The sequence below is a fragment of the Vulpes vulpes genome, chromosome 16 (genome assembly GCF_048418805.1).
Source record: "Vulpes vulpes isolate BD-2025 chromosome 16, VulVul3, whole genome shotgun sequence".
Lineage (NCBI taxonomy): Eukaryota > Metazoa > Chordata > Mammalia > Carnivora > Canidae > Vulpes > Vulpes vulpes.
Genome location: NC_132795.1, coordinates 33,414,700 through 33,439,583, shown reverse-complemented (window position 1 = coordinate 33,439,583; position 24,884 = coordinate 33,414,700). Strand labels below are relative to the sequence as shown.

The 24,884-nt window shown below is 58.9% G+C and overlaps 2 protein-coding genes and 1 long non-coding RNA gene across 6 annotated transcripts; 1 reads left to right on the top strand and 2 right to left on the bottom strand.

The window, feature by feature from the left end:
• Nucleotides 1–133: 133 nt before the first annotated feature.
• TSPAN31 (tetraspanin 31) lies at nucleotides 134–3,030 on the bottom strand. 2 transcript variants are annotated; one of them, XM_026001824.2, is made up of 6 exons: nucleotides 2,572–3,030; nucleotides 1,916–2,083; nucleotides 1,578–1,658; nucleotides 1,194–1,325; nucleotides 769–882; nucleotides 134–661 (listed from the first exon to the last, which is right to left on the bottom strand). In XM_026001824.2, the coding sequence occupies exons 1-6, from the start codon at nucleotides 2,632–2,634 to the stop codon at nucleotides 587–589; spliced, it is 633 nt and encodes a 210-aa protein (XP_025857609.1). In that variant the 5' UTR covers nucleotides 2,635–3,030; the 3' UTR covers nucleotides 134–586. The 2 variants fall into 2 exon arrangements, with proteins under 2 accessions (XP_025857609.1, XP_072598838.1); XM_072742737.1 differs by lacking the exon at nucleotides 1,194–1,325.
• Nucleotides 3,031–3,869: 839 nt separating this feature from the next.
• LOC140595985 (uncharacterized) lies at nucleotides 3,870–5,183 on the bottom strand. The gene is made up of 3 exons (XR_011998008.1): nucleotides 5,056–5,183; nucleotides 4,275–4,372; nucleotides 3,870–4,159 (listed from the first exon to the last, which is right to left on the bottom strand). It is a non-coding gene; the product is annotated as an uncharacterized lncRNA (long non-coding RNA).
• Nucleotides 5,118–21,073, top strand: AGAP2 (ArfGAP with GTPase domain, ankyrin repeat and PH domain 2). Of its 3 annotated transcripts, XM_072742731.1 has the most exons (19): nucleotides 8,307–10,215; nucleotides 11,902–11,960; nucleotides 12,570–12,657; nucleotides 12,818–12,903; nucleotides 13,051–13,198; nucleotides 14,212–14,346; nucleotides 14,668–14,777; nucleotides 15,343–15,501; nucleotides 15,661–15,747; nucleotides 15,831–15,935; nucleotides 16,592–16,754; nucleotides 16,926–17,045; nucleotides 17,731–17,859; nucleotides 18,778–18,837; nucleotides 19,066–19,214; nucleotides 19,316–19,406; nucleotides 19,511–19,733; nucleotides 19,832–20,087; nucleotides 20,318–21,073. In XM_072742731.1, exons 1-19 carry the CDS (start codon nucleotides 9,030–9,032, stop codon nucleotides 20,558–20,560), a joined length of 3,597 nt encoding a protein of 1,198 aa, XP_072598832.1. In that variant the 5' UTR covers nucleotides 8,307–9,029; the 3' UTR covers nucleotides 20,561–21,073. The 3 variants fall into 3 exon arrangements, with proteins under 3 accessions (XP_072598834.1, XP_072598832.1, XP_072598833.1); XM_072742733.1 differs by lacking the exons at nucleotides 8,307–10,215; nucleotides 18,778–18,837 and adding an exon at nucleotides 5,118–5,368; XM_072742732.1 differs by lacking the exon at nucleotides 18,778–18,837.
• Nucleotides 21,074–24,884: the final 3,811 nt, after the last annotated feature.

The window sequence follows — 24,884 nt, the reverse complement described above, 5'->3', positions numbered from 1 at the left end:
GATGGGTATTGCCATTTGGGGACTTGGAAAAATCATTCTTAGAATCTGAAAAAATTCTCCCTAGGGCCTATGTAGGCAATTGGAGCCCCTCAACTGGCAAGAGAAGAAAAGGCACTTAAGTTGCTTCTTTGAATACGGAGCTTAAATGGCTTTTATTTTTATATTTACTGAACTTCCCCAAACTGGGTCTTCTTATTGTAAGAAAGAGTTCTTGGTGGGGTTTTTTTCCCTGATTCCGTCCCTGATTTACCCTTGGAGCCAGGCCACAATGTACCGAGTTGGTCTAGCATGTGGAAGGGAAAAGGGAAACAGAGCCAGGAAGGACTCCAACCCCATCCCACTTCATGCACTCCCAGGAGCTTCCCATATCCACTTAGGGAGACAGGGAGGAAGTTCTTTATTCCTTACGATCTTGTTCCCACTAAACATGTCACGGCACACAGCCTGGGTGTTCCATCATTTTGGGATGTGTGGCAAAGGGCCTTTCCTTTTTCTCAAACAAAAAGGGCTACAGACCCTAAGTTTTCCCTAAGGGAGGAAGAAAAGCTTAGGGAGAACAGAGCAAAAGTCAGAAGGGTCCAGAGTCTCATAGAAAGGCACTGGGGTTAGCTCGAGGATCCTTCTGATTCCGAAATCTCATTGCTAGCCAAACACCAAGAATCTGTAAAAAAAAAAAAAAAAAACAAAGGGAAAGAGATTATCAGTGATTCTGAATCTCTGGAGCTAAGACAGAGAAAGGGTATGTATGAGAGAACTGAAGAACATTACCTCTGTAAAGCTAAAGAAGAGTCCAACACCCCCCAGGATTTTCAGTGCTTCATCTGAATGCTTGAGGAACTTTTCTCCACACATCTGGCATGTGGAGCTCCGGCTCTTGCAGATCTAAGGGAAAAAAAAGTGTGTGTTTGGAGGATGCAGAGTTGTCAGGCTGCCCTATTCCAACACCTATGGTGAAGGGCCCCAGAAATTATTTTCTCATTTCTTATTAGCATCCTACAGACTGAAATCTCAACTTCACTAATTCTTTAACCTTTGTATCCCGCCCCCCCCTTCCCCTACCAACACACAGCTCCAATGCAAGAGAGCTGCTAGAGAAGTCAAGCACATTCAGACTCTTAAATCTGCCAATTTGGCACTGTCCTTAACTAGCTTTCCTGCTCTCCTGCCCCTGCCCCGCCTCTGCACCAACTCACTGCAGTGCAGAAAGCATAATCCTGTTGATACAGGGTTGTAAGGTTGAACAAGCCACAACAATCAAAACTTCTTTCCAGTTCATCCCTGGTGTTGTTGCTCATGACCCACCAAGAAGCATTGATGACATCTGTCTGGAAAATAGGCAGAGGGAAATTACTGGATGCTGCTAACCTTAAGAATGCCCCTACATCCTGACCTCAGTTAAAGTGCCTCATTTCCCTATCCCAGCAAAGACAGTCTACATCCCTCAGAAACAAAGTATCATGCAGAAAATGATACAAACCCACCTTGGGTTCTGGAAGTAGTAGGCCCACTAAAAGGTACAGACTAAAAGGAGGGAGTTGGGAGGATAGAGAAAAGTACTTGAGAGGGCATCCACTTACCTGTTTGCTTCGGTTAATAGCCAAACATGAACAAGAGATTCCAAACTGGAAGATGAAGACCAAACCAAGGATGATCATGTACTGAGAGGAAGAGTTACGGGAAAAAATGATCCTAGATTCCTTTATGTTGCACCCATAATAACCACCTGATCTCACCCGTTCATAGCACTTACATAGCCATGCTTGTTGAAAACGAAATCCTCAGCTCTTGTTTCATGAAGTGTGGTAAAGGGTAGGGCAGGGAGACCTGTCCCTAAAGTCCACACTTCCTAGAACATTTCTAGCCAATTCGGCCCCCCCTGGGGGCCCAGGTCCCCCATCACTTAAGGTCAGGATACAAAGAAGAGCAGGACTTGGTGATGGTTGACAGCACCCACCAGTCCAGCCACGGCGATGAGAAGAAGGAAGACCCCCACGGCAATGACTCCTCCGATGATGTGGATGCTGGACACCAGGCCCAGGCCCTTCCCCCAAGCAGCCACTCCAATGAGCAACAAGCCCACCAGCTGCAGGAAGCAGAGCGGGTTACATCTCCAGAGAACCCCAGCGCGCAGCGCGGCCGAAAGTCACACGGGGGTTCTTGAGATCGGGGTGTGTGTGAACTACGGGGAGGAGGAGGTGTATGCGCCCACCGGTCGGCGTGGCTGCGATGGGGGGCAGCAGGGATAGTAGAGCCTAAGAATATAAACACGGGGCCTTTGGCTTCCCCCATCGCTTCTATTTTGGGAGAAACCCTCACGGGAGGGAGGGATGGGCCTTCAGGCCCACCGTCTTCAGCTCACCCCCCACCCACACACCCCCTCGGATCACCGGAAGTCTCCCCTCTTCCCACGGAAGTCCCCTGGAATCCCCTCTTCGCCGGAAGTCCTCGGGAATCTTCCCGGAACCCCGGCGCACCCCTCTTCCCGCCGGAAGTCCCCCGGAGGTCCTCCGCGCCCGCCTCCGCCCTGCAGCGCCCCCGCCCGCGCCCCCGCCCGCGCCCCCGCCTCCTCACCATGTAGACCACGTTGAGAGCGCACAGCGCATTCTTGGAGCAGGCGAAGCCACCGCAAACCATCTCCCCAGCTCTGGGGACCCAGGCGGTCCCAAGGACTCGGGGGGAGGGTCCTGGGGACCGTCTTCTTGGGCCCCGGCAGCTTCTGTCTCTTTAAATCGAGTCCCGCCAAGCCCCGTCCCGTGCGCCTGCCCCGTCCCACCCCTGCGCCTGGATTGGCGGGGCTCGGGGCTAATCCGGGGCGCCGGCGCCTGGGTGCCCGCCGGCCGCCCCGCCTCGCGGCTCTTTATTGGACGAAGCCTAAAGCCGGGGTAGGGCTCGCATCGGCTCTTCTGGGGACCGCAGCCTAAACTTCAAGACCCCGGATTGAGAGCGGAGCTTTGTGTGGCCGCCGGGGGAGGAGGCGCGGGAGAGAGCCCGTGGAGGGGGAGAAGGGGCGGCTGCGAGGGCCGCGGCAGGCTCCCCGCGCCCCGCCCCTGCCCCGCGGTGACCTCACGGTGACGCCATCGTTGGTCGTCATCGCATCCCACTCGGGAGCGCCCGGAGGAGCAGACAGCGAGCTGTTTGGCCGGGCCACCGAGGCCCTGGGTTGGGCACAGCAACATCCAGCAAATCGCCACACGTTGCAGGTGTGTCCCCTAGTACACGTGTTCTCTCCCGTATCCCCCCTCCCCCCGCTGGGTGTGAGTGTGCCACTGAAATTCGGTGTAAAAAACAGCTGCCTCGAGCCAGGGCATTCCTGAATGTGACAAAGCCACAAGTGCAGGCAGGAGTGTGCTCCGTATCTTCAGAGCAGGCATCTGGTCCAGGGCTTGCAAAAAAAAAAAAAAAAAAAAAAGTCAAAGGAAGGGGTCTGGAATATGAATAAATACGAGGGGAAGGAGGAGTCTCTGCATTTTCACTCTGCGGAAGGGCACAAGGGCTGAGCAATATACTTGTTATTGGATAAATGCTTTCCATGGAGATGGGAAAAGGCCTAATTCCTCCTTCCCCCAAGAGAAACTGTTTCAGTGGGAACCTCCCTTCGACCCCAGAGGAGGACTTCAGCTTGTGTGTACTGCGATTCCATGACGGCAAAGCCCTGCAAGTCTTCGCCAGCCAGCCCGCCTGCGTTACAGCTTCGCCACTCTCTGGCCGTGTGACCCTTGGCCTGCTACCTAAGCTCCGGTGCCTGTTTCCTCCTCTGTAAATAGAGCTAAAGAACAGTACAGCCGCCTCCCCGGCTCTTGTGAGAATTGAATGAGTTGATACATGCAGAGTGCTTAGGACCTTACCCGGCACATAGTAAACACTCAGTGTTCCCTATTTTAGTCAGGCTATTTTGCAAGTTCCAGCGGGTGATCCCAGCCCCCAATTCCCTTGGGGACCGGGAACTATACACATGGTCGCATAGTTATAATTCCCTTATCCTTCACAATTAATATCCTTCATAATTAATAACATATGCAGAAGGGACATTTGGCAGCGCCAGAAAGGTTTGAGTCCTGAAACAGAGTGATTAGGTCAGATCGCCCACTCCGCCGCTACGTACCCCCTGCATCTTCATTCTGTTCGCCAATTCCTCATACACCCTCTTCTCTCCCGGGTCCTACATCAAGAGCAAGACAAGGGTATTAGGGATAAGGCGAACTGGCTGGCAGGCATCTCTGCTGGGTGGTAGAGTGAAAAGGGTTATCAGTTGGAATCAGAAGACCTAGACTCACAGGGGCGCGTGGCTGGCTCAGTGGAGCATGCAACGCTTGATCTCGGGGTGGTGACTTCAGGCTCCACGCTGAATATAGAGATTACTTAAAAATAAAATCTAAAAAGAAAAAAAAAAAAAGACCTAGACGCATAGATTTGTTTCACCTCTTCCTGGCCTCTCTGAGCTTTGGCTCCCTTTCCTGCACTCCTCGGGCCTGTCATAAAGACCGTGTATATTTGAAAGAGTGTCATAAACTATTAAGTGTTATAGACAATTATTATGAAAGTAATTGAGAAAGCCTAGTGGTTTTGTCTGGTTATAGTTACTGTCCTCCATAACCTGTTCTCCGTATAACTAGTTGGCCTTTTTAAGCAGGAGGTGGTTACAGGGGGCTGGCGGCCTGTGGGAGGGTTATGGAGCAAGATGTAGGTACACGAATGAGCTCTTTGGATGTGTAGAGTGGGTGGTGAGAACACTTGCGAGCTGGAATGTGGGGCTAGAAGGGTGAGAGACCAAACGTATATACATTCCTGTCAGAGTTTGACACTGAACATAAGTCTGTAGGTCAGCAAGAGTTGGGGACTGCATCTGGGGCCTGGCGTGGCACATTTCCCCAGCACCAACACCCATCTTAATTAGTCACCTCCCACAGGAGGCCCTAGGATGCTTGTTAAGGCCTCTCCATGCACCTGGCTGAGGACTTCTAGCAGGGGCTGGCTGGCAGAGCTGATGGGCCAACGCTAGAGGGGGTGGGAGGTGCAGGAGGTAGTGCTGTCCCAGGCTGTGGGTTTGAAACTCACCAGTCAGGAAGTGAGGCCGACAGACGGAAGGGCGGGCAGGAGCGGGGAGTTCTGGGGCACAGAAGAAGGGGCCTTCTGGTGTTGAGGGACTACGGGGCCATGGGCTTCAGGGCCAGAGGTTGCTGTTAGCCCCGCAAGACAGGTTTGGGCAACATGCATGCCCAGAGGCAGTTGGCTGGAGCTGCCGTGAGAGCAGAAGTCAGACGACACGAGGTGGCCAAGCAGTCTCTTTGCCGCCTCAGGAAGCTGGTAGAGAGGGTGGGTGACCCTGAACTTCGGAACAGCATCCAGGCCTCACTGGACAGACTGCACGGTAAGAGAAGGGTTAGCTCCCAACTTGGGTGTATCGGGGACCCCAGGGGCGAGGGGGGGCGGGGGATGGCGTGTAGCATAGAAGGGCTTGCTGTGTCATACATCACTTCCCAATCAGCCACTTCCTAGTCCTCTAGATGGAGCTGGGACTCGGGGGAAGAATACATTTGGACAGGATGGAAAAAGATACGGGAGGTGGTGTTCTTCCCTTTTCCCCAACTCTGGTCCTGCTCCCAGGGGATCAAAATACAAGTCCCTGCTGAGCTGACCTTAGCAATGGAGAAGTGGGTGAGCATGGGGAAGAGAAGCCGTGACAGACCTATGGTAGACTCGGACCCTGCCTGGGGAGTCCAGGGCAGGAAGCAGGGTGGGGCAGGAGGTTCTGGGACTGGATAATGTCTTCATTCCCAGGACCCGCAAAGGATCAGTGACCTCTTGTTCTCCAGCTGTAGAGAGAAACACACATTGGAACACACCATGCCGAGAATCTCAGGCTCCCAGGCACACACCACCGCTCAGACTGCATGCTTTGCATAGCCAAAGTGTAAAGAAGTCCCCAGGACTCTTTCGGTGTCCTCTCTTCCCCACGCTCCCATTTCTGTCCCCCCCCCCCAACACACCTTCCGCTCTACCTCCTTAGTGCCATTAGAGCAAGTGATGACAACACAGGGAGGAAGTGCTGCCATGGCAACACCATCCGCCACATCCTCCTGCCCACCCAGCCTTCAGTCCTGTGGTGGGGCCCTGGCAGGAGCAGCTTCTCTCTATCCACAGGGCCCCACCACTAAGGAGCTGGTGGAGCTGAAAGCCGTCTCCGGCCTACTGTCCTCTCATTCACCTCTGGGGTGGCAAAGAACTGACAAAAGCCAGCTACGTGGTTCGTGAAAGGTGTCCGGGAGAAGTGCATCTTTCATCATATCCTGGTCTTCCAGCCGCTCCAGTCTTAGCTGTCTCCCTGGGGCGGGGTGGGGGTTCAAGAGACCATTCTTTCTATGGGGGGGGGGGGGATACCTCCTGCTGGACCTTGTTGATGGTGGAGGCCACCACACCATAACCGGGGAAGGAAAATTTGGCTCCGGTTCCTAAGGGGACAGTCTGATCCCCTTCGCATTGCCTTTCTGAAGCTAGTGGCCCTCTTGCCTCCCGTCCCCACCCTTTGCCAAGAACAATGGCTGACACCTTTCCTACAGCCTCAGTGGGTGGAAAGGCCGACCTACGGGGAGTGGCCCATGGGGCCTCTTAGGGAGGAACTCCAAGCCCCACCCCTGTGGGAAAAAGAAAAAGGAGGAGGAAGAAGGTTTAGTGCAGGTGGAATCGCTCTGCTTAGCTCTGGAGAAGGAGGGACTGAGGAGGGCTGGAGGCTGAAATCTCCCAGAAGACTCCACTGTTCCTAAGTGATTTGTTGCACTCTTCTCTAAGAGTCAGGATTCCGTTCCCACTGAACATAAAGGAAAACTGAGGCCACCAAAGGAAGGAAGAAAAATTAAGGCAGAAGCAGCAAATCAACCTACACCCTCTGTTTTCCGAAAATTCAGAGAAGGCTCCTGAAGGGTCTCCTGTCCCTGGAAAGGTGTCGTCCTGGGGTGGGGTGGAGAGGGGAGTGCTGACCTCAGGACAGGACCCTAGAGGGGTTTCAGGGTATAGGGGTCTCAGGAAAACAAAGGGCATCCAGCATCCTGGCACCCCCCCCCCACCTCACCCCCTACCAGGCCAAGCACGCTCCCAGCTCCTGCCTCCGAGAGCCGCCCACGACAGCACTTATTATAGTCTCAGCTGCGTCAGGAGGGTGGGACGCCAAATTAGGGGAATGCTGAGACTCCCTGGGTCCGGGGAGGGGTCTCCAAGCCTGCGCAAAGGCCTCGCACCACTCTGGCCCATCCCTGCTGGGTCTCAGCCTCTGTTCTCGATTGGCCCAACCCCTTCAAGCTTCTCCTCAGGGTAGAGGGCAGTGAGTCTTGAACTCCAGGGTCCCTAGAAGGGTGGTGGACTCGGAGCAGACAGACGTTCTCCATTCTATCTCCTCTTTAACCTTCTAAAAAGGCTCCACCCTGAAAACCTCAGGAGACCGAATGGGAACCCGAAAGAGGCTGGCGTCCGCCTCAACTGAAGGGATCCTCATATTCAGGGGTACTAAATACCCCCCACGTGGGTCACCAGATTCGAGGATGTGTCTCCGTCCACCCCCAATCCCCCGGCAGGTCCCCCCCACCCACCCCACACAGCGATTCTCCTCTCTGCTTATCCCCGCTGATTCTGAGGCACTCTTGGAGCTATGGTTGCTATGGAGACTGGATGCATTTTGGTATGGGGGGTGTCAGCCTGTAGACACACTCCTTCTCCTTCCACCTCAAGCTGGAGCCTTTGACTCACTTCTTGGCCTGGGCTGCAGGAGCCCTCTCCCCTCCTAAGGCACCCCCCTGGTTCCTACTCTGCTAAGTTCCGTCTTGTCCCCATCCCCAGGGAACACTTTTGCAAGTTCACTTTGGGACAGTTGGGCTCAAGTCGTGGCCCCCGCAATATACTGCGTGTGGGCGTGGGCTGGGGTGGGGTGGGGTGGGCAGGGCGGCCGGGTGATGGGAAAAAGAATGCGCCCAATTACCTGCGGAAGACAAGGGGTCCTGGGGAAGGGATTTCAGGACTCCCCGTTTCCCCATTTCAACTTCCCCAGAACCCGCAGTGACCCCCTGAATTCGCTCCGTTCCTCCTGCGGACTGCCCACCCGCCTACTGCTTTTTACCCGGTCCCTACAGGCCACACCCGGCAGTTGCGCTCCCTAACCGCGGGGTGCTAGGGGAGGGGGCTGGACTGTCGGAGTAGGAGAGTCCGGGTTCTCGGAAATCCAGCCCGGGATTTGGGAGGGAAATCCAGTCCTGGATTTTGCACCGCCTTCTCCGACAGCCGAGCCGGTGGAGAGAAGGTGGGGGGGAGCCTGGGGGGGGGGGGCGGGGGGCCGCCTCCTCCTCAATGTGAGGGGAGCGCCCGGACACAGCGCGCATCCGGACCGAGCCGAGCCCCGGCGAGCCCCCCGGACCCGTCGCCCGGATCTCACGCCCCTTCCTTCCCAGACCCCAGACCCGTGGGTTCCCACCCCCAAGGCTTCCCTCCTTCCTCCCCCGCCGGCGCCCGCATCTCCATCCCCAGCATCCTCCCCGCGCCCCTGCGAATCCCCCGCACGAGCAGCCCAGGAGCTCCCCGCCTCCCCAGGACCCCCGGCCCGCGGCCCCCGAGCCCCTTCCCCGCCCCTGCCTCCCCCGCACCGGCTCGTCCTCTCCCCCAGCCTCCGCGGGTCCCTCTTCCCTGCCCGCTTCCCTCCCTCTCCCCCGTTTGCCCCCACGACCGTCCTCCCCGCCCTCCTCCGCCCAGCTCGGCGCCCCCACCCAGGCCGGGGCGCAGGGTCCGGCGCGCCTCCGGAGCAGCACCAAGGTCCCGGGGCTCCGCGGGGTGGGGGCGCAGGGCGGGGAGCATGGGGAGGGGGCGCCCCGTGTGATGGGAGGGGGGCGCAGGCGGAGGCGGCGGCGGCGGCGGCGACAGCGGAGCCGGGCCGGGGGCTCAGCGGGGGCCGGGGGCTGGGGGCAGCGGGCAGGGCGGCCCCATGGCCGGGCCCCCCTGAGGCAGTCCGGGGGAGTCCCCTCCCCTCCCCAGCTCGGGGGTCGCGGGGCCCCATGAGCCGGGGCGCGGGCGCGCTTCAGCGCCGGACAACGACCTACCTCATCTCGCTGACCCTGGTCAAGCTCGAGTCGGTGCCGCCGCCGCCGCCGTCTCCGTCCGCGGCCGCCGCCGGCGCCCCCGGGGCCCGAGGTGCCGACTCCGGGGACCCGGGCAGCCCCCGGGGCGCGGAGGAGCCGGGCAAGAAGCGGCACGAGCGTCTCTTCCACCGGCAGGATGCGCTGTGGATCAGCACGAGCAGCGCGGGCGCCGGGGGCGCAGAGCCCCCCGCCCCGGCCGCGGCCCCGGCCCCGGCCCCGGCCCCGACCCCGGCCAGCCCGGCCCGCCCCGTGTCCCCCGCGCCCGGCCGCCGCCTGTCCCTCTGGGCCGCCCCGCCGGGGCCCCCGCTGTCCGGGGCGCTGAGCCCGGAGCCCAAGCCCGGGGGCGCCCCCACGCCGCGGCGCCCCTTGCTCAGCAGCCCGAGCTGGGGGGGCCCGGAGCCCGAAGGCCGGGCGGGCGGCGGCGTCCCCGGCTCGTCCTCCCCGCACCCCGGCACCGGCAGTCGGAGGCTCAAGGTGGCGCCGCCCCCGCCGGCTCCCAAGCCTTGCAAGACCGTGACCACGAGTGGCGCCAAAGCCGGCGGGGGCAAGGGCGCGGGGAGCCGCCTGTCATGGCCCGAAAGCGAAGGCAAGCCCAGGGTCAAGGGGTCAAAGAGCAGCGCGGGGACTGCAGCTCCCGCCGCCGCCGCCGCCGCCGCCGCCGCCGCGGGAGGAGGAGCCGCAGCCACGACCTCCGGTGGGGTCGGCGCTGGGTCGGGAGCCCGAGGGAAGCTGTCCCCTCGGAAAGGCAAGAGTAAGACCTTGGACAACAGTGACTTGCACCCGGGACCGCCTGCTGGCTCTCCTCCTCCGCTAACCCTCCCGGCAACCCCGGCTCCAGCCGCCGCTGCCACCGCCGCCTCCGCGCAGCCCACTGGGCCTGCACCTCCAATCACTCTGGAGCCTCCAGCTCCAGGGCTGAAACGGGGCCGGGAGGGGGGCCGAGCATCCACTCGAGATCGCAAGATGCTCAAGTTTATCAGCGGCATCTTCACCAAGAGCACAGGGGGGCCTCCTGGCTCGGGGCCCCCTCCCGGACCCCCGGGCCTGTCTTCTGGCAGCGGGTCCAGGGAGCTGCTGGGCGCAGAGCTCCGCGCCTCCCCTAGTGAGTAGGACCAGGGCCTGAGAACAGGGAGGGGAGGGCAGTGGAATGCTCAGCTTGGGGTGGAGGAGAGGTGTGCAGGACTGAACTAGGGAAGCCTCTCCGCAGCCGGGTGGGGGTGGATGAACCGAATTCACTCCTTCGCCAAGGCCCGGCAAAGACTAAGAGGTCCCCAGCGGGGGTGGGTAGCTACATTGGCGACAGGAGAGGTGACTCGATTTCAGAGGGACCCAGAAAGCCTCAGAGCTTTCTGGGAAGATAATGCCCTTGGTCAGAGTGACTGTAGGAAATGTCTCGTGGAGGAGCCCCAGACCCCACTCCCAGCCTCAGTTGGACTCCGGGGGTCTGGGAACAGAGCTTTGCCTTGCCTGAAGGAATACTGAAGGTGGAGGCGATGAGGGAGCCTCAGTTTCTCCTGAGCACTTGGGGCAGGTGGCATGAGAGTGACCTTGCAGGCAGCTCCTCGCCAGGGATGGGTCTTCCCTGGGCCCAGGCGGGCTGGTGAGGCAGCAGGGAGGGACTCTCGTTTCTTTCCGTGCAGTGAAGGTGGCTTGGGCAGGCCGGGAGCGTGGGGGCTGGAACGTGATGAATACTTGGCTGTGAAGTGAGAGGGGGCGGCTGGGAGCCTCACCCCCCCTGCCCCGGCCCCACGCGGCGCTGAAACCCCGGGGGGCTGCCCACGAGTGACTCAGGGGGACGAACTGCTGCAAAGGCAATTCTTACCCCCGGAGACTTGGGAGGGGGTACCCAGAAGGTACTGGGTTTTTTCCCCGGGCGGGGGTAGGGGGTGTCTTTTTTTTTTTTCTTTTTTTTTTTTTTCTGGCAGAAAGAGCCTGCAGGGACTCTTGGTGCGGCTCGCACTCCCGGGAGGGGAGGCGGTTCGGGAGCGGGGGCGGCCCCGGGCTTTGGCTCCGGAGCGGGTGGGAGCAGATGGCTCCGGATCCCAGAGTTCCCGCCGCAGCTGCGGCGCCCCGGGAACGTCCGGCCGGTGTCGGGCGCGGGGGCCGCCCGGCGGAAGGAGCATCCCGCCCCCGCCCAGGCCCGCGGCTTCGCGGCCAGCCGGGCCCTCACCCGCGCTTGTCTGGGAGGGTCTCGTGGGGCAAGTGGGGGAAGGGACGGGAGACGCGGCCGGGGCGAGTCCCAGCTCCCTTGCTGGGGCCGCGGGAGGCGGCAGGGCCACCGCTGGTGACCTTGAGGGGGGGAGGGGATAGCCCTCGCCTCAGTTTCTCTCTTGTGAAATGGAGACTGAGGAAGGCCCGCGCCCTCCCGTCCCAGCCCCTCCTCCCGGGATCTGCCCTGGAATCCGAGTCTGGCGGGTGGGATCCTTCCCAGGAAACCCTCTCCGGTCCTCCCAGAGGGAGCGACCCGCCGCCGTCAGACCCCGTCCCCGGTCCCCGGTCTGGGGCGCACTTACGTTTGGGGATGTGCTTTAAGGGAGATGCCAACCGAAGTATTTTTGTCTAGCTGGCTCCGTTGCTAAGCAACCACTGAGCGGCAGCAACAGCTGTGGGGAGAGCGGCTGGGATGGGAGGCCTGGGGACCACTCTGGAACCTGGCCTTTCCCCGCAGTCCTCCAGCCCAGGCGGAGTCCTGGGGGGAAAGGGGGGCCGCCAAAGGAGCAGGGTGGCTGAGGGGTGGGGTGCTCCCGGGCCTGGAGCGCTCTCTCTTATGGCTCCTTTCCTATTACAGAGGCGGTGGTCAATAGCCAGGAGTGGACTCTGAGCCGCTCCATTCCTGAACTGCGCCTGGTAGGTCACCCATCCGCTGGTGTGTGGGGACGCTCACCTCCCAGCCGCCGCTCAGCTCTCCCCGCCCCCCTTCCCTTCCCTCTCTCGCTGGGAGTGAGGGAGAGTTTTCCAGTACTCCTGAGATCCTACCTTCATAGCACCGTCCTGGGGCTCGGTATATCCTGCAACTTTTTCTTCTTTAGCCTCTTTTGTCCTGTTTGTCCGTGGGCCTTGTCCAGGCTTCTCCTTGTTCCTGGCATCTCCCTCTTAGCCCCTCACGTTCTATTGCTAACACTTTCTAACCAGTGCCTAGGGCTGTGGCATGACTTCCCCCTTCCCTCCACACGGTACTGGGCTGCTGGGAATCTTCAGCCTGTGGTCCACTTTGAGCTTGGGATCATTGCCACACTCCCCTGATCTTCCGGAATGCTCTCTCCTTTTTTTTTTTTTTTTTTTTTTTTACATTTTTTTCGGAATGCTCTCTCCTGACCAACCATCATCCAGTCCCTGTAGGCCCCTGCTTGAATGATTTAACACTGCCAGTCTCTCTGAATTCTCTGGAGTGTTCAGACCCAAGTATTTGGCCTCCTCTTGAGTCTCACAATCTCTGCTCCACAACCTTGTTTTCAGGGTGTGCTGGGCGACGCCAGGAGTGGGAAGTCATCGCTCATCCACCGATTCTTGACCGGTTCCTACCAAGTGCTGGAGAAGACAGAAAGTGAGTTCTCAGGAACCAGAGTTTAGGAAGCTGGGATCAATGAGTAGGCCGCTATGGAGACCACAGGAAAGGATGAAGCCACGATCCATCGCTGAAGTACAGAGAGCAGTGGGGAAACTTGGAGATCTGTGACCTCTGACCTTCCACCCCTTCCCGACAGGTGAGCAGCACAAGAAAGAGATGCTGGTGGATGGACAGACTCATCTAGTGTTGATCCGAGAAGAAGCTGGGGCACCTGATGCCAAGGTGAGGGGTGAGGTGTTGGGGTAGATGGGCTGGTTGGGGTCAGCACTAGCCACGGGAGGAAGCTCTAGTTTCCAACCTCCGTGGGCATAGTGTCCAGAGGAGTGGACTTGTCTGACCCTCCCTTTTGCTTCCCTCACCCCCGGCAAGTTCTCAGGCTGGGCAGATGCTGTCATCTTGGTCTTCAGCCTGGAGGATGAAAACAGTTTCCAGGCTGTGAGCCATCTCCATGGGCAGCTCAGCTCCCTTCGGGGGGAAGGACGAGGAGGCCTGGCACTGGCATTGGTGGGGACACAAGGTAAGGTGGGCCTGGGGAAGCACTGCCTTCAGGGGAGTTCTTGACATGGCTGCTGAGGCATTGGCCAACATAGGCGAGAACTTGGTAAATGTGGACACGGCCACTTGGATTGCAGTTACCCTCTGGAAGGAGCCTCGTCTCCAAATAAGGGAGTTATTAAGCAAACACACACACACACACACACACACACACACACACACAAAACAAAAAACTTCCCAGGGTCTGAGCAGAGAAAAGAGAACCCTCCAGAAAGGAAGGTACATCTATCTGTCGTAGCAGTCTCCAATCCTCTGAGATGTCACCTACCTTGTGTTCTCACTGCCACTTCCTGTCACCACCATGGCAAACACAGAAAATCTCAGGCTCTAGTGTGGAGAGAAAGCCTTCCATCCTCCCTTGGCTACAGCTGGGTCAGGCTGACATCTTTCAAAGGAACGGATCTACAGAAGAGAAAACACAAACGAAGTGATAGAGAAAATACAGAGGGCAGAGACTTTTGAGTTCTCAAAGTGACTCGGAGGCTCTCAGATGCCACCAGGGCCAGGAAGAGCTTTGCCAGGACGCACCAGTACTGAGCTGGCACGACCTTCTGTCTGGATGCCTGTCCTGCAGGAGCCTCCCTCCAGCCGCCACTTGCCTCCTGGCTCCTTGCTGCAGAGTGAACGGTCCACCTGTTCCCCCTTCAGCCTTTTGCGAGGTGAACTCCCACTCAGTTCAGTGTTCAGTGTATTTGCAGGGCAGGGTGATTGTCACTTGTGAGTCTCAGGCATTTCAGACCTTGTCAAGAAGTCCTCACCTCTCGAATATTCTTGGAGGCCTCACCCAGAGCTCACCCAGCCTATGCATCGCGCTCCTGGGCTAGTGAGCTGGGCCCAGCATTCCGAGAAGGGCAGCTTCTCTCACGGCCTGTCCTTGGTGTGCCCAGCCTGGGACTGGAGCCGAAGGAAAAAGAAAGTAGCAAGAGTGGGGAAGGGGCACCCTCATCCAATCCCGCTCCTCTCCTGTCTCCTCAGACAGGATTAGTGCTTCCTCCCCTCGAGTGGTGGGCGATGCTCGTGCCAGGGCTCTGTGTGCAGACATGAAGCGCTGCAGCTACTACGAGACGTGTGCAACCTATGGGCTCAACGTGGACCGCGTCTTCCAGGAGGGTGAGTATGGGGCCCAGCACAGGTGGGAAGCAGGGGAGCTAGGCCTGGGGTGCTCTTAGGGCATCCAGGCCTCTCTGAGTGACAGGAACTTAGCCTGCATGGGAGGGAGGAGGGGCCAGGGAGGTCAGAGAAGGTTTGCTTAATAACCACGTGGTGTTTCTGGGGCAGGAAGAGCTCCCGAGACTACAAGTGGCACGAAGCCCACAGTGACAGGGGAGTTGGGCCCATGTTATCTCCTGGGGATTTCTTGAAGTTGGGCAACAAAGGGTGGTCTCGGGTATCTGCCCGGTTCATGTGTCCTTCCTCTCCCCCTTCCTTCAGTGGCCCAGAAGGTGGTGACCTTACGAAAACAGCAACAGCTTCTGGCTGCCTGTAAGTCCCTGCCCAGCTCCCCGAGCCACTCAGCTGCTTCCACTCCTGTAGCTGGGCAGGTGAGTTGGGGTTTTGGGGTCCACAGAGGAGCTGGTAAGATGCAGCAGAGGGGTTGGTGACCCAAGAACAGGTACAGGGTACCAAGGAGGTTGGGGGTAGGGGGTGAATGGAAATGGCAGTGACACCATTTTTAGAGGGTGCTCTGGACTAGAGATCAACCAGGTGCGAAATGCTGTTTAGAATGTCCTTGAGCAAGTCACTTAAACCTCCCAAGGTTTTAAGAAAACTGTATGGGATAATACTTACAAAATATAAAGCACTATGGCAGTGAGGAGTCTTACTATTATTATTTTTAAAAGATTTTATTTATTCATGAGAGACACAGGGAGAGAGAGAGAAAGAGGCAGAGACACAGGCAGAGGGAGAAGCAGGCTCCATGCAGGGAGGCTGATGCGGGACTCGATCCCAGTACCCCGGGATCACGCCCTGAGCTGAAGGCAGACGCTCAACTGCTGAGCCATCCAGGCGTCCCACAAGAGTTTTATTATTAATGACAATACAGACGATAGCTTGCTGGGGTGGGGGTATCTCAACTGTCCTGCTGACTCCTTCATCCATCCCCAGGCTAGCAATGGGGGCCACACCAGCGACTACTCTTCTTCCCTCCCATCCTCACCCAACGTCGGTCACCGGGAGCTCCGAGCTGAGGCGGCTGCGGTGGCTGGATTGAGCACCCCAGGGTCCCTGCACCGGGCAGCCAAGCGTAGGACCAGCCTTTTCGCGGTACTGGACAGGATGGCTCCCCCATCCTCCGGTTCTCTGTTACCTGCCCATCTTCCCGGTCCCTCGAGCCCGCGGTGGGGCCCACTTTCGTTGCCCTCCCTGTCCTTCCATCAGCGTATCCCTCTCTCATTCTCTGACTGGTGCCAATAACCATTCCAGAATCGTCGGGGCAGTGATTCGGAGAAGCGGAGTTTGGACAGTCGGGGAGAGACAACGGGGAGTGGGCGAGCCATCCCCATCAAACAGGTGGGTGGTCCAGGGGCTGGGGGCAGGGTGGGGGTAGCTGGTCCTTGACTGGCTTTTCTCCCGTGTCTCTTTCCACTCCCCAGAGCTTCCTCCTGAAGCGAAGTGGCAACTCCTTGAACAAAGAATGGAAGAAGAAGTATGTGACCCTGTCCAGTAACGGCTTCCTACTCTACCACCCGAGCATTAATGTGAGTGTCGGGTTGGCTGGGCCGCCCCAGCTGGCCCTGGACACCCTTCCACCTCTACCAGTCGGTGCCTCTGACGGACATTAATGTGGTTTCCGGGAAGTCCCAGACCCCCTCTTCTATGTTCAGCAAACGTGTTAGGCACCCACTACACACCCATGCTGGAGAGGGGAGAGTAAAGATACGTCCCCAGGAACTTGCAGTCTCATGGGAGAGCATGGAGGAAGGACCTACCCCTGGTCTGCCATTCAGGGAATCCTCCTGGAGGAGACAGTTTTGGGCCAAACCTGTTGAGCCCTTCCCCTAGAAGTTCATTCTTTTTTTTTTTTTTTAAGATTGCATTTATTTATTTATTTATTTATTTATTTATTTATTTATTTATTTATGAGAGAGAGAGGTGCAGAGACACAGGCAGAGGGAGAAGCAGGCTCCATCCAGGGAGCCCAATGTGGGACTCGATCCCGGGTCTCCAGGATCAGGCCCTGAGCTGAAGGCGGCACTAAACTGCTAGCCACCGGAGCTGCCCTAGAAGCTCATTCCAACACAGTCAGCCCCTAGGGTCCCCTCTCCAGGTCCTCTCTAGCCCATACTATTGGCTGCTTCCCAGTACCACCAAGGACCTCAGCCTTCCCACGTTCCCAACCCCTGTACCCCTCCAGGATTACATCCACAGCACCCATGGCAAGGAGATGGACTTGCTACGAACAACAGTCAAAGTCCCTGGCAAGAGGCCCCCAAGAGCCATCTCTGCGTTTGGCCCCTCAGCCAGCATCAATGGGTTGGTCAAGGACATGAGCACCGTGCAGATGGGTGAAGGTCCTGGTGAGTGGGGCTCATGACTGAGGGGCCAGAACTGGGGATGAGGAGGGGTAGTAGGGCAGTGGGAGTGGGCTGGATAAGCAAGAAGGTGGGTGATAAAGACGGACTACGTAAGGAGTGGGTCCCAAAGACAGAAGGGTTCACTGAAGCTTTATCTTGTTCCCCTCCCAACAGAAGCCACCACTCCCACCCCAAGCCCAAGCCCCAGCCCCAGTTCCCTGCAGCCACCACCAGACCAGACGTCCAAGCACCTGCTGAAACCAGACCGGAATTTGGCCAGAGCCCTCAGCACTGGTCAGTGAGGTCCCACCCTCCACCCCACTGTCTTCCAGATGTGAACAGGATGTGGGTGGGCAATGAACTTGGGGCGGGAGCTTGGAGGCTGGAATCAGTGCACGAGTGGACACACTGAGCCTCTGCTGGGTGCCAGGCACCAAGCTCAGTCATGCTATGATTATCTAGTGGTTAACACGAGTGGGTTCTACAGCTAAATTGCTTGAACTTAAATCTTAGCTTGCCACCGGGCAAGGCACTTGACCTCTCTGTGCCTCGGTTTCTTCCTCCGTAAAATGGAGATAATAGGTTCTACCTCAGAGGTGGTTTTGAAGCTTAAACGGTCAGTATTAGTCAGCCGTCAGTATTTAGAGCGTTTGGAGGTATATATAGTAAATTGTAATGGCAGTCCTTACAGCAACCTTGTCAGGTCAAGATTATTATCCCCATTCTAGGGATGAAGAAACTGAGGCTCAGAAGATTAAGTGACTTGCTCAAGGTCTCAAGGCCAGTAAGTGGCAGAGCTAGGATGTGAGTGCAGGTCTGACTCTAGACCACTCATCTGCCTACCTCCCCAGGGATGATCAAGGGGGACCTCCTGGAGAGGACTGGGACCAAAGCTAGTTCAGGGGAGAAGACAGGGCTCTGGAGAAATCAGGAAATCTGTGGCAGGGGCAACTGAGGCAGCTGTGTCCCCCTCCCTAAGACTGTACCCCATCTGGAGACCTGAGCCCCCTGAGTCGGGAACCCCCTCCTTCTCCCATGGTGAAGAAGCAGAGGAGGAAAAAATTGACGACACCGTCCAAGACTGAAGGCTCGGCTGGGCAAGCTGAAGGTGAGGCCCCGGCGGGCAGTTCCACTCCCACCCTGGACCCTTACCCCCAACTCCAGATCCCTGGCCCAGCTCCTGCAGGAGGAGGCAAAGTGCCTGAGCTGAGTGCTTGACTATCATTATCACTTTGCACATAACTTAGTGAGAAGTGGATGAGGACCCCGCAGCTCTCGTCCTTCCTCCCATTCCCAGACAATGCCTTTCCCCCCAGTACTTCCCAGTCCTGCCACTCCCGTTCCCAAGGACTCCCAGCAGTCCTGCTTCCTCTCTTAGTGAGCCTCTAGTTTCTGTTCCTGCCCCCAGCCCCACTTGTCATCCCAGGCCCTGCACCCAGCATCCCCCCACCGTGACCCCTGGTGACTCACACCTGACTTTAGCGTCCCCCATGGACTCCTCAGCTCCCAGACTCTGACCACCCAGCCCCTCTTCCCAAGAGCTTCTCATGATCACCAAGCTCCCCCAACCACCCTTGACCACAGTGATCCCCAGTCCTGCCCCCAGTGACCTCCCCAGGCCCCTGAGACTCCTCTGGAACCCCACCACCCCCTTGTCCCAGGCCCGAGACCCAGCTTCTGTCCCCTTTCCCTGTGTTCACTCGGATCCTGACCGTCCCTTCCCTCCCCAGAGACCTGGCTCCTCACTGGTCATGATAGCTGGTCCCCACGCCCTGCTCTCTGCTGGGTGCTCAGACCCAGGTTCCAGATCTGCACTCTCATGGCTCTTGGCTTCCGCTCTACTCTGCTCCGGGGCCACTGACTTTAGTTCTGCTTTCTCTCCCCATCTGTCTGTCCTGCTTTGTCTCTGGCACTCTGTCACTACTTCTCTCCATCTCTCCATCTGCCTCTCTTTTTCTCCTTTCTTGGTCTCTTTCTCTGTTCTGCTCTCCATTCTATCTCTATCTCCTTCGCTTCGGGAAACCAGCCAAGCGCAAAATGTGGAAACTAAAATCCTTTGGTAGTTTAAGAAATATTTATAAAGCAGGTAACAAGCGGGGAGCTGGGAGGGGCGCTCAGCTGGGGTGCAGAGGGGTGGGGGTGCCCCTGCCTTCCCCTGCATGTGCTCGGGCTTCCTGCTCTCCCCCACCTTCTGCTTCCCCAACCCCTCTGCCCCACTCCCAGGGGCTTGGGATGGACATCGGGGGAAGGGTCTGGGGAAGGCCGCCACTGTTTGAGCTCGTCCCTCATGACCCCATCCCATCCCCCCACCCAGAGGAAAACTTCGAATTCCTGATCGTGTCCAGCACTGGTCAGACGTGGCACTTCGAGGCAGCCAGTTTTGAGGAGCGGGATGCCTGGGTCCAGGCCATCGAAAGTCAGATCCTAGCTAGTCTGCAATGCTGTGAGAGCAGCAAGGTCAAGGTAATGGGGGCGGGGGGGGGGGCGGACGGGGGCGAGCAGAGGCGAGTGTCTGAAGCACCTGTAGAAGCTCCGTGCGAGCCCCAACCCGACCGTCTCCGCAGCTGCGCACCGACAGCCAAAGCGAGGCGGTGGCCATCCAGGCGATCCGGAACGCCAAGGGGAACTCCATCTGCGTGGACTGCGGGGCCCCGAGTGAGCGCAGGAGGGCAGCGGAGGGGCGGGGCGTGGGGGGCTGGCGGCTGCGGGGTGCGGGGGTGCCGGTTCCCCGGGGGCCGACCTCCGCGCTCCCTCCGCAGACCCCACGTGGGCCAGCCTGAACCTGGGCGCGCTCATCTGCATCGAGTGCTCGGGCATCCACCGGAACCTGGGCACGCACCTGTCCCGCGTCCGCTCGCTGGACCTGGACGACTGGCCCCGGGAGCTGACCCTGGTGCTGACGGCCATCGGCAACGACGTGGCCAACCGCGTGTGGGAGAGCGACACGCGGGGCCGCAGCAAACCCACGCGGGACTCTTCGCGGTAAGTGGGAGGCAAGGGGCGCTGGGGGCCTCCCCGAGTGGGGTGCGGGGGTCCTGGGTGCGGGTCCCAGAGGCCTCGCTGCAACCGCCGTGTCGCAGGGAGGAGCGGGAGTCGTGGATCCGCGCCAAGTACGAGCAGCTGCTGTTCCTGGCGCCGCTGGGCGCCCCCGAGGAGCCGCTGGGCCGCCGGCTGTGGGCCGCTGTGCAGGCCCAGGACGTGGCCGCCGTCCTCCTGCTCCTGGCCCACGCGCGGCACGGGCCGCTCGACTCCGGCGTGGAGGACCCGCAGCTTCGCTCCCCCCTGCACCTGGCGGCGGAGCTCGCCCACGTGGTCATCACGCAGCTGCTGCTGTGGGTACGTGGAGGGGGCGTGGCCGGAGTTGGGGGCGTGGCCGGGGTTGGGGGCGGGGCCGGGCGGGGGCGGGGCCGGCGGGAGCCCTCCGCGTCCCTGGGGGCCCCGGGCGGGGGTCGGCCCCGCGGGCCGCTTGGTGACGCGCCTCCCCGTTCCCGTCCCCGTCCCCGTCCCCGTTCCCGTCCCCGTCCCCGTCCCCGTTCCCGTCCCCGTCCCCGTCCCCGTCCCCGCAGTACGGCGCCGACGTGGCCGCCCGGGACGCGCAGGGCCGCACCGCGCTCTTCTACGCGCGCCAGGCCGGCAGCCAGCTGTGCGCCGACATCCTCCTGCAGCACGGCTGCCCCGGCGAGGGCGGCAGCGCGGCCACCACCCCCGGCGCGGCCCCCGTCCCCGGCGCCGCCGCCACGCCCAGCCCCCGCCGCCGGAGCAGCGCCGCCAGCATGGGCCGCGCCGACGCCGCCGTGGCGCTGGTGTAGCCCCGGGCGGAGCGCCCCTCCCGCGGCCGGCACGAGCAGGCCGGGCGGACCGCCGGACACACGCGCCGCTCCCGTCTGCACCCACCCACTGCGGGCGCACCTGTCCCCCCAGGCGCGGCCCCCGCGCTCCCAGAGGACACGAGTCGCCCCCCGCCCAGCGAGGCTCGGCGACCCACAGCCCGGCCACCGGCCCCACCCGGACCGCTCTGGGCCCCCCCGCGGGGTGCGCCCCCTGGGGTGGGCTGGGGGGACCAGCCCTGCCCGTGCGCGGCAGTGCCAGCGGGAGCGCACACCCAGGCTGGCTCCTGGGGCCGCCGAGGGGGGCTGGCGCGTGCGGGAGCCAACCCTGGGACTCGGGGCGAGACCGGGGCCCCCACCCCTTCCAAGCTGATCTCACTGCCCAGTGAAGGGGGAAGGGCAGCGAGGGGCAGGACCCCTGCTGCCCAAGGGGGTAGGGGGGTCCCCAACCCTTTCCGTGAAAGGGACCATGAGGAGTGGAAATCAGGACGTCCCCCCACACCCACCCATGGATGGAAGCTGAAGGGCCGGGGGAGCCAAGAGCCTGGGCCCCTCCTCACCACCAGCTCGGAAGGAAAGAGAGACAGAGCCGGGCGGGCTAAGGGGACTGGGGAGGGACCTTGTAATTTATTGCTTTGTCCCCCAACGAGGGGGCGGGGGCGGGCAGGGGCTGGGGAGGGCGTTTCAGGGTAGGGGAAGCCAGGGGTGGGCAGAGGGTGGGGTGGGGTGGGGGTGCTCTCGGGTTGTGAGTGTCTGTGACCGTGACTGCGTACCTGTGACTGTGCAGCGCCCGTGGTGATCTGGGGTAGGGGGCACCCCTACAGTGGGACCCCCCCCCTTCTTCCTGTCCAGCCCCACCCTCCCCTTGGAGCAGCTCCAGACCCGTCCCTCAACCCCGTGATCCTTCCCAGCCAGGGCTAAGAGGATGGGAGCTGGCTGGGAGGGTTTCCAGGCCTCCTTCCCCTTCCCCGGAAAAAGGGGGTGGTGGGGTGGATTTACCTGGGCCAGCCCTGCTTCCTTTAATCAATCCAGCCCTTGGACCGTCTGTGTCAGTGGTTTCCGGTCTTTTTTTTTTTTTCTTCGACTAAAATATTTTGCAAAGGACCAGGTAATTGGGGAGGGGAGAAGGACCGGGGCAGAGGGAAATGCCCCCATCTCCTCTGAGGTAGATGGTGTGAATCTTCTTCAACAGCAATTAAAGAAAAAGTGATTTTGTCTAGGGGGTGAGCTGCTGGTTTGTTCTTGAAGAGGCGGGTCAGGGAATGGACTTGGTCGTGGTGGGGGCGTGCAGGGGGGAGAGGGCCAGCAGAGGGTGTCTCTGCTGGGCTGGTGCCAGGGCAACCAGGTGGTAAGTCAGATACTTCGTCCTGCAGTGAAAGGAAAACAGGCAGGTCAGAGCAACAGGGGGTATCCAGGGAGCTGAAGTCAGGATCCCCAAGATGACCCCTTTTCTAGGAAGGAGCTGGGTTGTGGAACTCAGAGGAGAGGATGGGGTAGGGGGGAGCTGTTTAGAGAGGTGAGAAGCAGGGCAGCTTTGGTTTAGAGCAGAACTTTGGAGTCAGATCTGATTTTGAAACTGGGCCCTCCACGTCATGGCTAGGTGGCCTTGGGCAGGTTACTCTGATGGCATTTGTTTATTTGTAATCTGAACAACATCTGTTCAGGGGGACCCAGTAAGGACTCCAGCCCTGGCCATGGAGGGACTGCCCTAGGAACCTGGTACCAGAAGTTAGAGCTCATTATAGTAGGGGGCTGGAGAAAAGAGGTGGGAAATCTCGCAGCCACGAAAGTCCTCAGTGTCTGCAAACTCCATGCCCACCTGATGTAAACATCTGCCCACCTCCCTGTCACCTAGGCCACTGAGGCCAGTGCTGCCCCCAACAGCTGCAGTACTTCCTGCTTCAGCACGAAGCCAATCCTGCTGTTTCTCATGTGCAGCAGCGGAAAGCATTTGCCCTGATACAGGGGCTGGGTGGAGTGGTGTTGGCCAGCAGCCAATGCAGGCTGGGCACGGCCACCAACGTGTTGTCATTCAGTCAATGGCCTTGAGTCTTCTGGTAGAGCCTCTGGTAGAGGCTCGGAGCCTCTCAGCCCCACAACGACATAGAGCTGCAGGTGTGCCATCAAGCTAACAAGGTGTGGTTGCAGCAATGGGTCCAGGTTCCTTTCACATGGAGGCCTTCCAGGATCCTAGGCTGGTGACCACCCAGCACAGCAGCCTGACATAGGAAGAGGTGAACTCAGGGATACAAGGCAAATCAAAAGGAAGGGGGAGGGCACCTGGGTGGCTCAGCAGGTTGAGCATCTGACTTTTGATTTCAGCTCAGTTCCTGATCTCAGGGTTCTGAGATCAAGGCCCAAGTTGGGCTCTCCTGGGTGGAACCTACTTAAGATTCTCTCCCTCTTCCTTGTCTCTCCACCCCCCCAAAAAGAAAGAAAGAAAAGAAAAGAAAGAAAGAAAGAAAGAAAGAAAGAAAGAAAGAAAGAAAGAAAAGAAAGAAAAAGAAAGAAAGAAAGAAAGAAAGAAAGAAAGAAAGAAAGAAAGAAAGAAAGAAAGAAAGAAAGAAAATGAGAGGGAAATAGCAAAAAAGACTCAAGTGGAACACCTGGCCATTCCCGCTTTCAGCTCAGAGACCCTGGACCCGGCCATTCTCCACTTTACATCTAGGTGGTCACACTCTTCCTCAGAAGCTCGAGTGTGGGAGAGTCTGTGGAGGAAGCAGGGACCCTGGAGAGCATGAGATTACCACAGGGAACCACAGGCTGGTGGGAAGTTCCTTTCATTTCCAGCCAATGAAAGGTGGTCAAGGGGTCAGCAACCCCCGCAGCAAATCCCAACACTAAGTAATCCACTGGATGCTTTTTGTCATGGGCTGCATCTCTGGCCTTGTGGGAAATGTGAAGGATGTAGTGGATGGGATGACATAGTTTCAAGCCCTCCAGGTTGTGCAGAATAGGACTCTAGGAGACTCCCTGTGGGGCTGAGGGGAGCTGCTGCCATTTTACATCCAAGTTCATAGGTGTCCTCACCTGGATTCCTGCTGCCCCTCCACCCCCCCCCAACCTTGCCACGTCCCACACCTCCTGCTCCCCTCCTTTTGTTTGACTTAGCACAGCTGGGGCAGACCGACTTCCTCCACGGGAGGTTCTACCAAATTCCCACCAAACGCCAAAGGAAAGCAAAAAGGAATTTACTATTGAAAGTACAGGATGATTAAATCTAGCAAGGTTTCCAGAACTCAGTTTTCTGATGATCTTAAGAGTCCATCCCCATCAAGGCAAACTTTCCCGCCCCAGCCTCTCCCGGCTCTCCCATTCTGAAAGATTCCACTGTAGCTTCAGATCAGCTTTTGAGATTCCATCTAAGACTCTGGCCTCCAAGTACCATCTAGTCTCTTCAGAACTCAGGAGCTGGTTCATTAGAACGTCTCGAACGCTCTCCGAGGCCAGGTGCTGTGCCAAGAGCATGATACATACACACAGCAGGTTTTATTCCATACTCCCAACCACCGTCGGAGGCCAGTGTGATTATCCACAACTTATGGTGAGGAAACAGCACTTGAAGAGTTAACTGTTCACGGGCCCCACTGAGTAAATAGAGGAGGGAGGATTTGAACCCAGCATTCCCCACTGCAGCTGGGCTCCGGGTGGTGCCACAGGTCTTGCACCGGTGAAGCATTCCTCCCCAGAAGACACTCAAAATGGACCTGGGGAAGCAGGATTTCACAAGTCTACCCATTTACATTTCTACATAAAACAATTTAAGCATAACATGAAAAATAAGCACCTGTCTACATTCAGAAAGAAGAGGGTCCGTCTCGGACGACTTCCTTCCAGAACACTTGAATCTCACTTGGCACTTCGGGAGACCCAGTTCAGTGGCCTCTAACCTACCTTGTGAGCAGTGGCTGCAGGAGAAGACTGTATAGCTCAGAGATGGGGAGGAGGAGAAAGGGGGAGGTGAGGGGCCCCGTGTCTGTGCTCCACAAGGAGGAGGACACGGAGAGACCTACCCAGAGCCACCTACTACCCAGCACGGTGGGAGGCTGGCCTCCGAGGGCAGCAGCGCCCTCTCTGAGCGTGGCGAGGAGAGTCTTTTCTGGCAGAAATGAAGCGGTGTGGCCAGGTGGGCACAGGGTGCGGGTGGCAAACGGCAGCTGCGGCACGCTGCAGGAGTTCAGCAGGAGGATCCCTGCGGTGGGGTAACTGCATGGGGTGCACTCGGCTTCCGGGATGTGAAGGGGGAGAAGGGAAGGAATGGAAATAGATGAGGAAAAGGAGGGACGGCAGTACTATGAGTGTTTCC

Coding starts and splice junctions, on each gene's coding strand:
- AGAP2 (XM_072742731.1), top strand. CDS start 9,030: ATGAGCCGGGGCGCGGGCGCGCTTCAGCGCCGGACAACGACCTACCTC. Junction 14,778..15,342: donor CCACTCCTGTAGCTGGGCAG/GTGAGTTGGGGT, acceptor ATCCATCCCCAG/GCTAGCAATGGGGGCCACAC. Junction 15,502..15,660: donor GTAGGACCAGCCTTTTCGCG/GTACTGGACAGG, acceptor TAACCATTCCAG/AATCGTCGGGGCAGTGATTC.
- TSPAN31 (XM_026001824.2), bottom strand. CDS start 2,634: ATGGTTTGCGGTGGCTTCGCCTGCTCCAAGAATGCGCTGTGCGCTCTC. Junction 1,659..1,915: donor ACCAAGTCCTGCTCTTCTTT/GTATCCTGACCT, acceptor TCTTCCTCTCAG/TACATGATCATCCTTGGTTT. Junction 662..768: donor TCTTCTTTAGCTTTACAGAG/GTAATGTTCTTC, acceptor TTTTTTTTACAG/ATTCTTGGTGTTTGGCTAGC.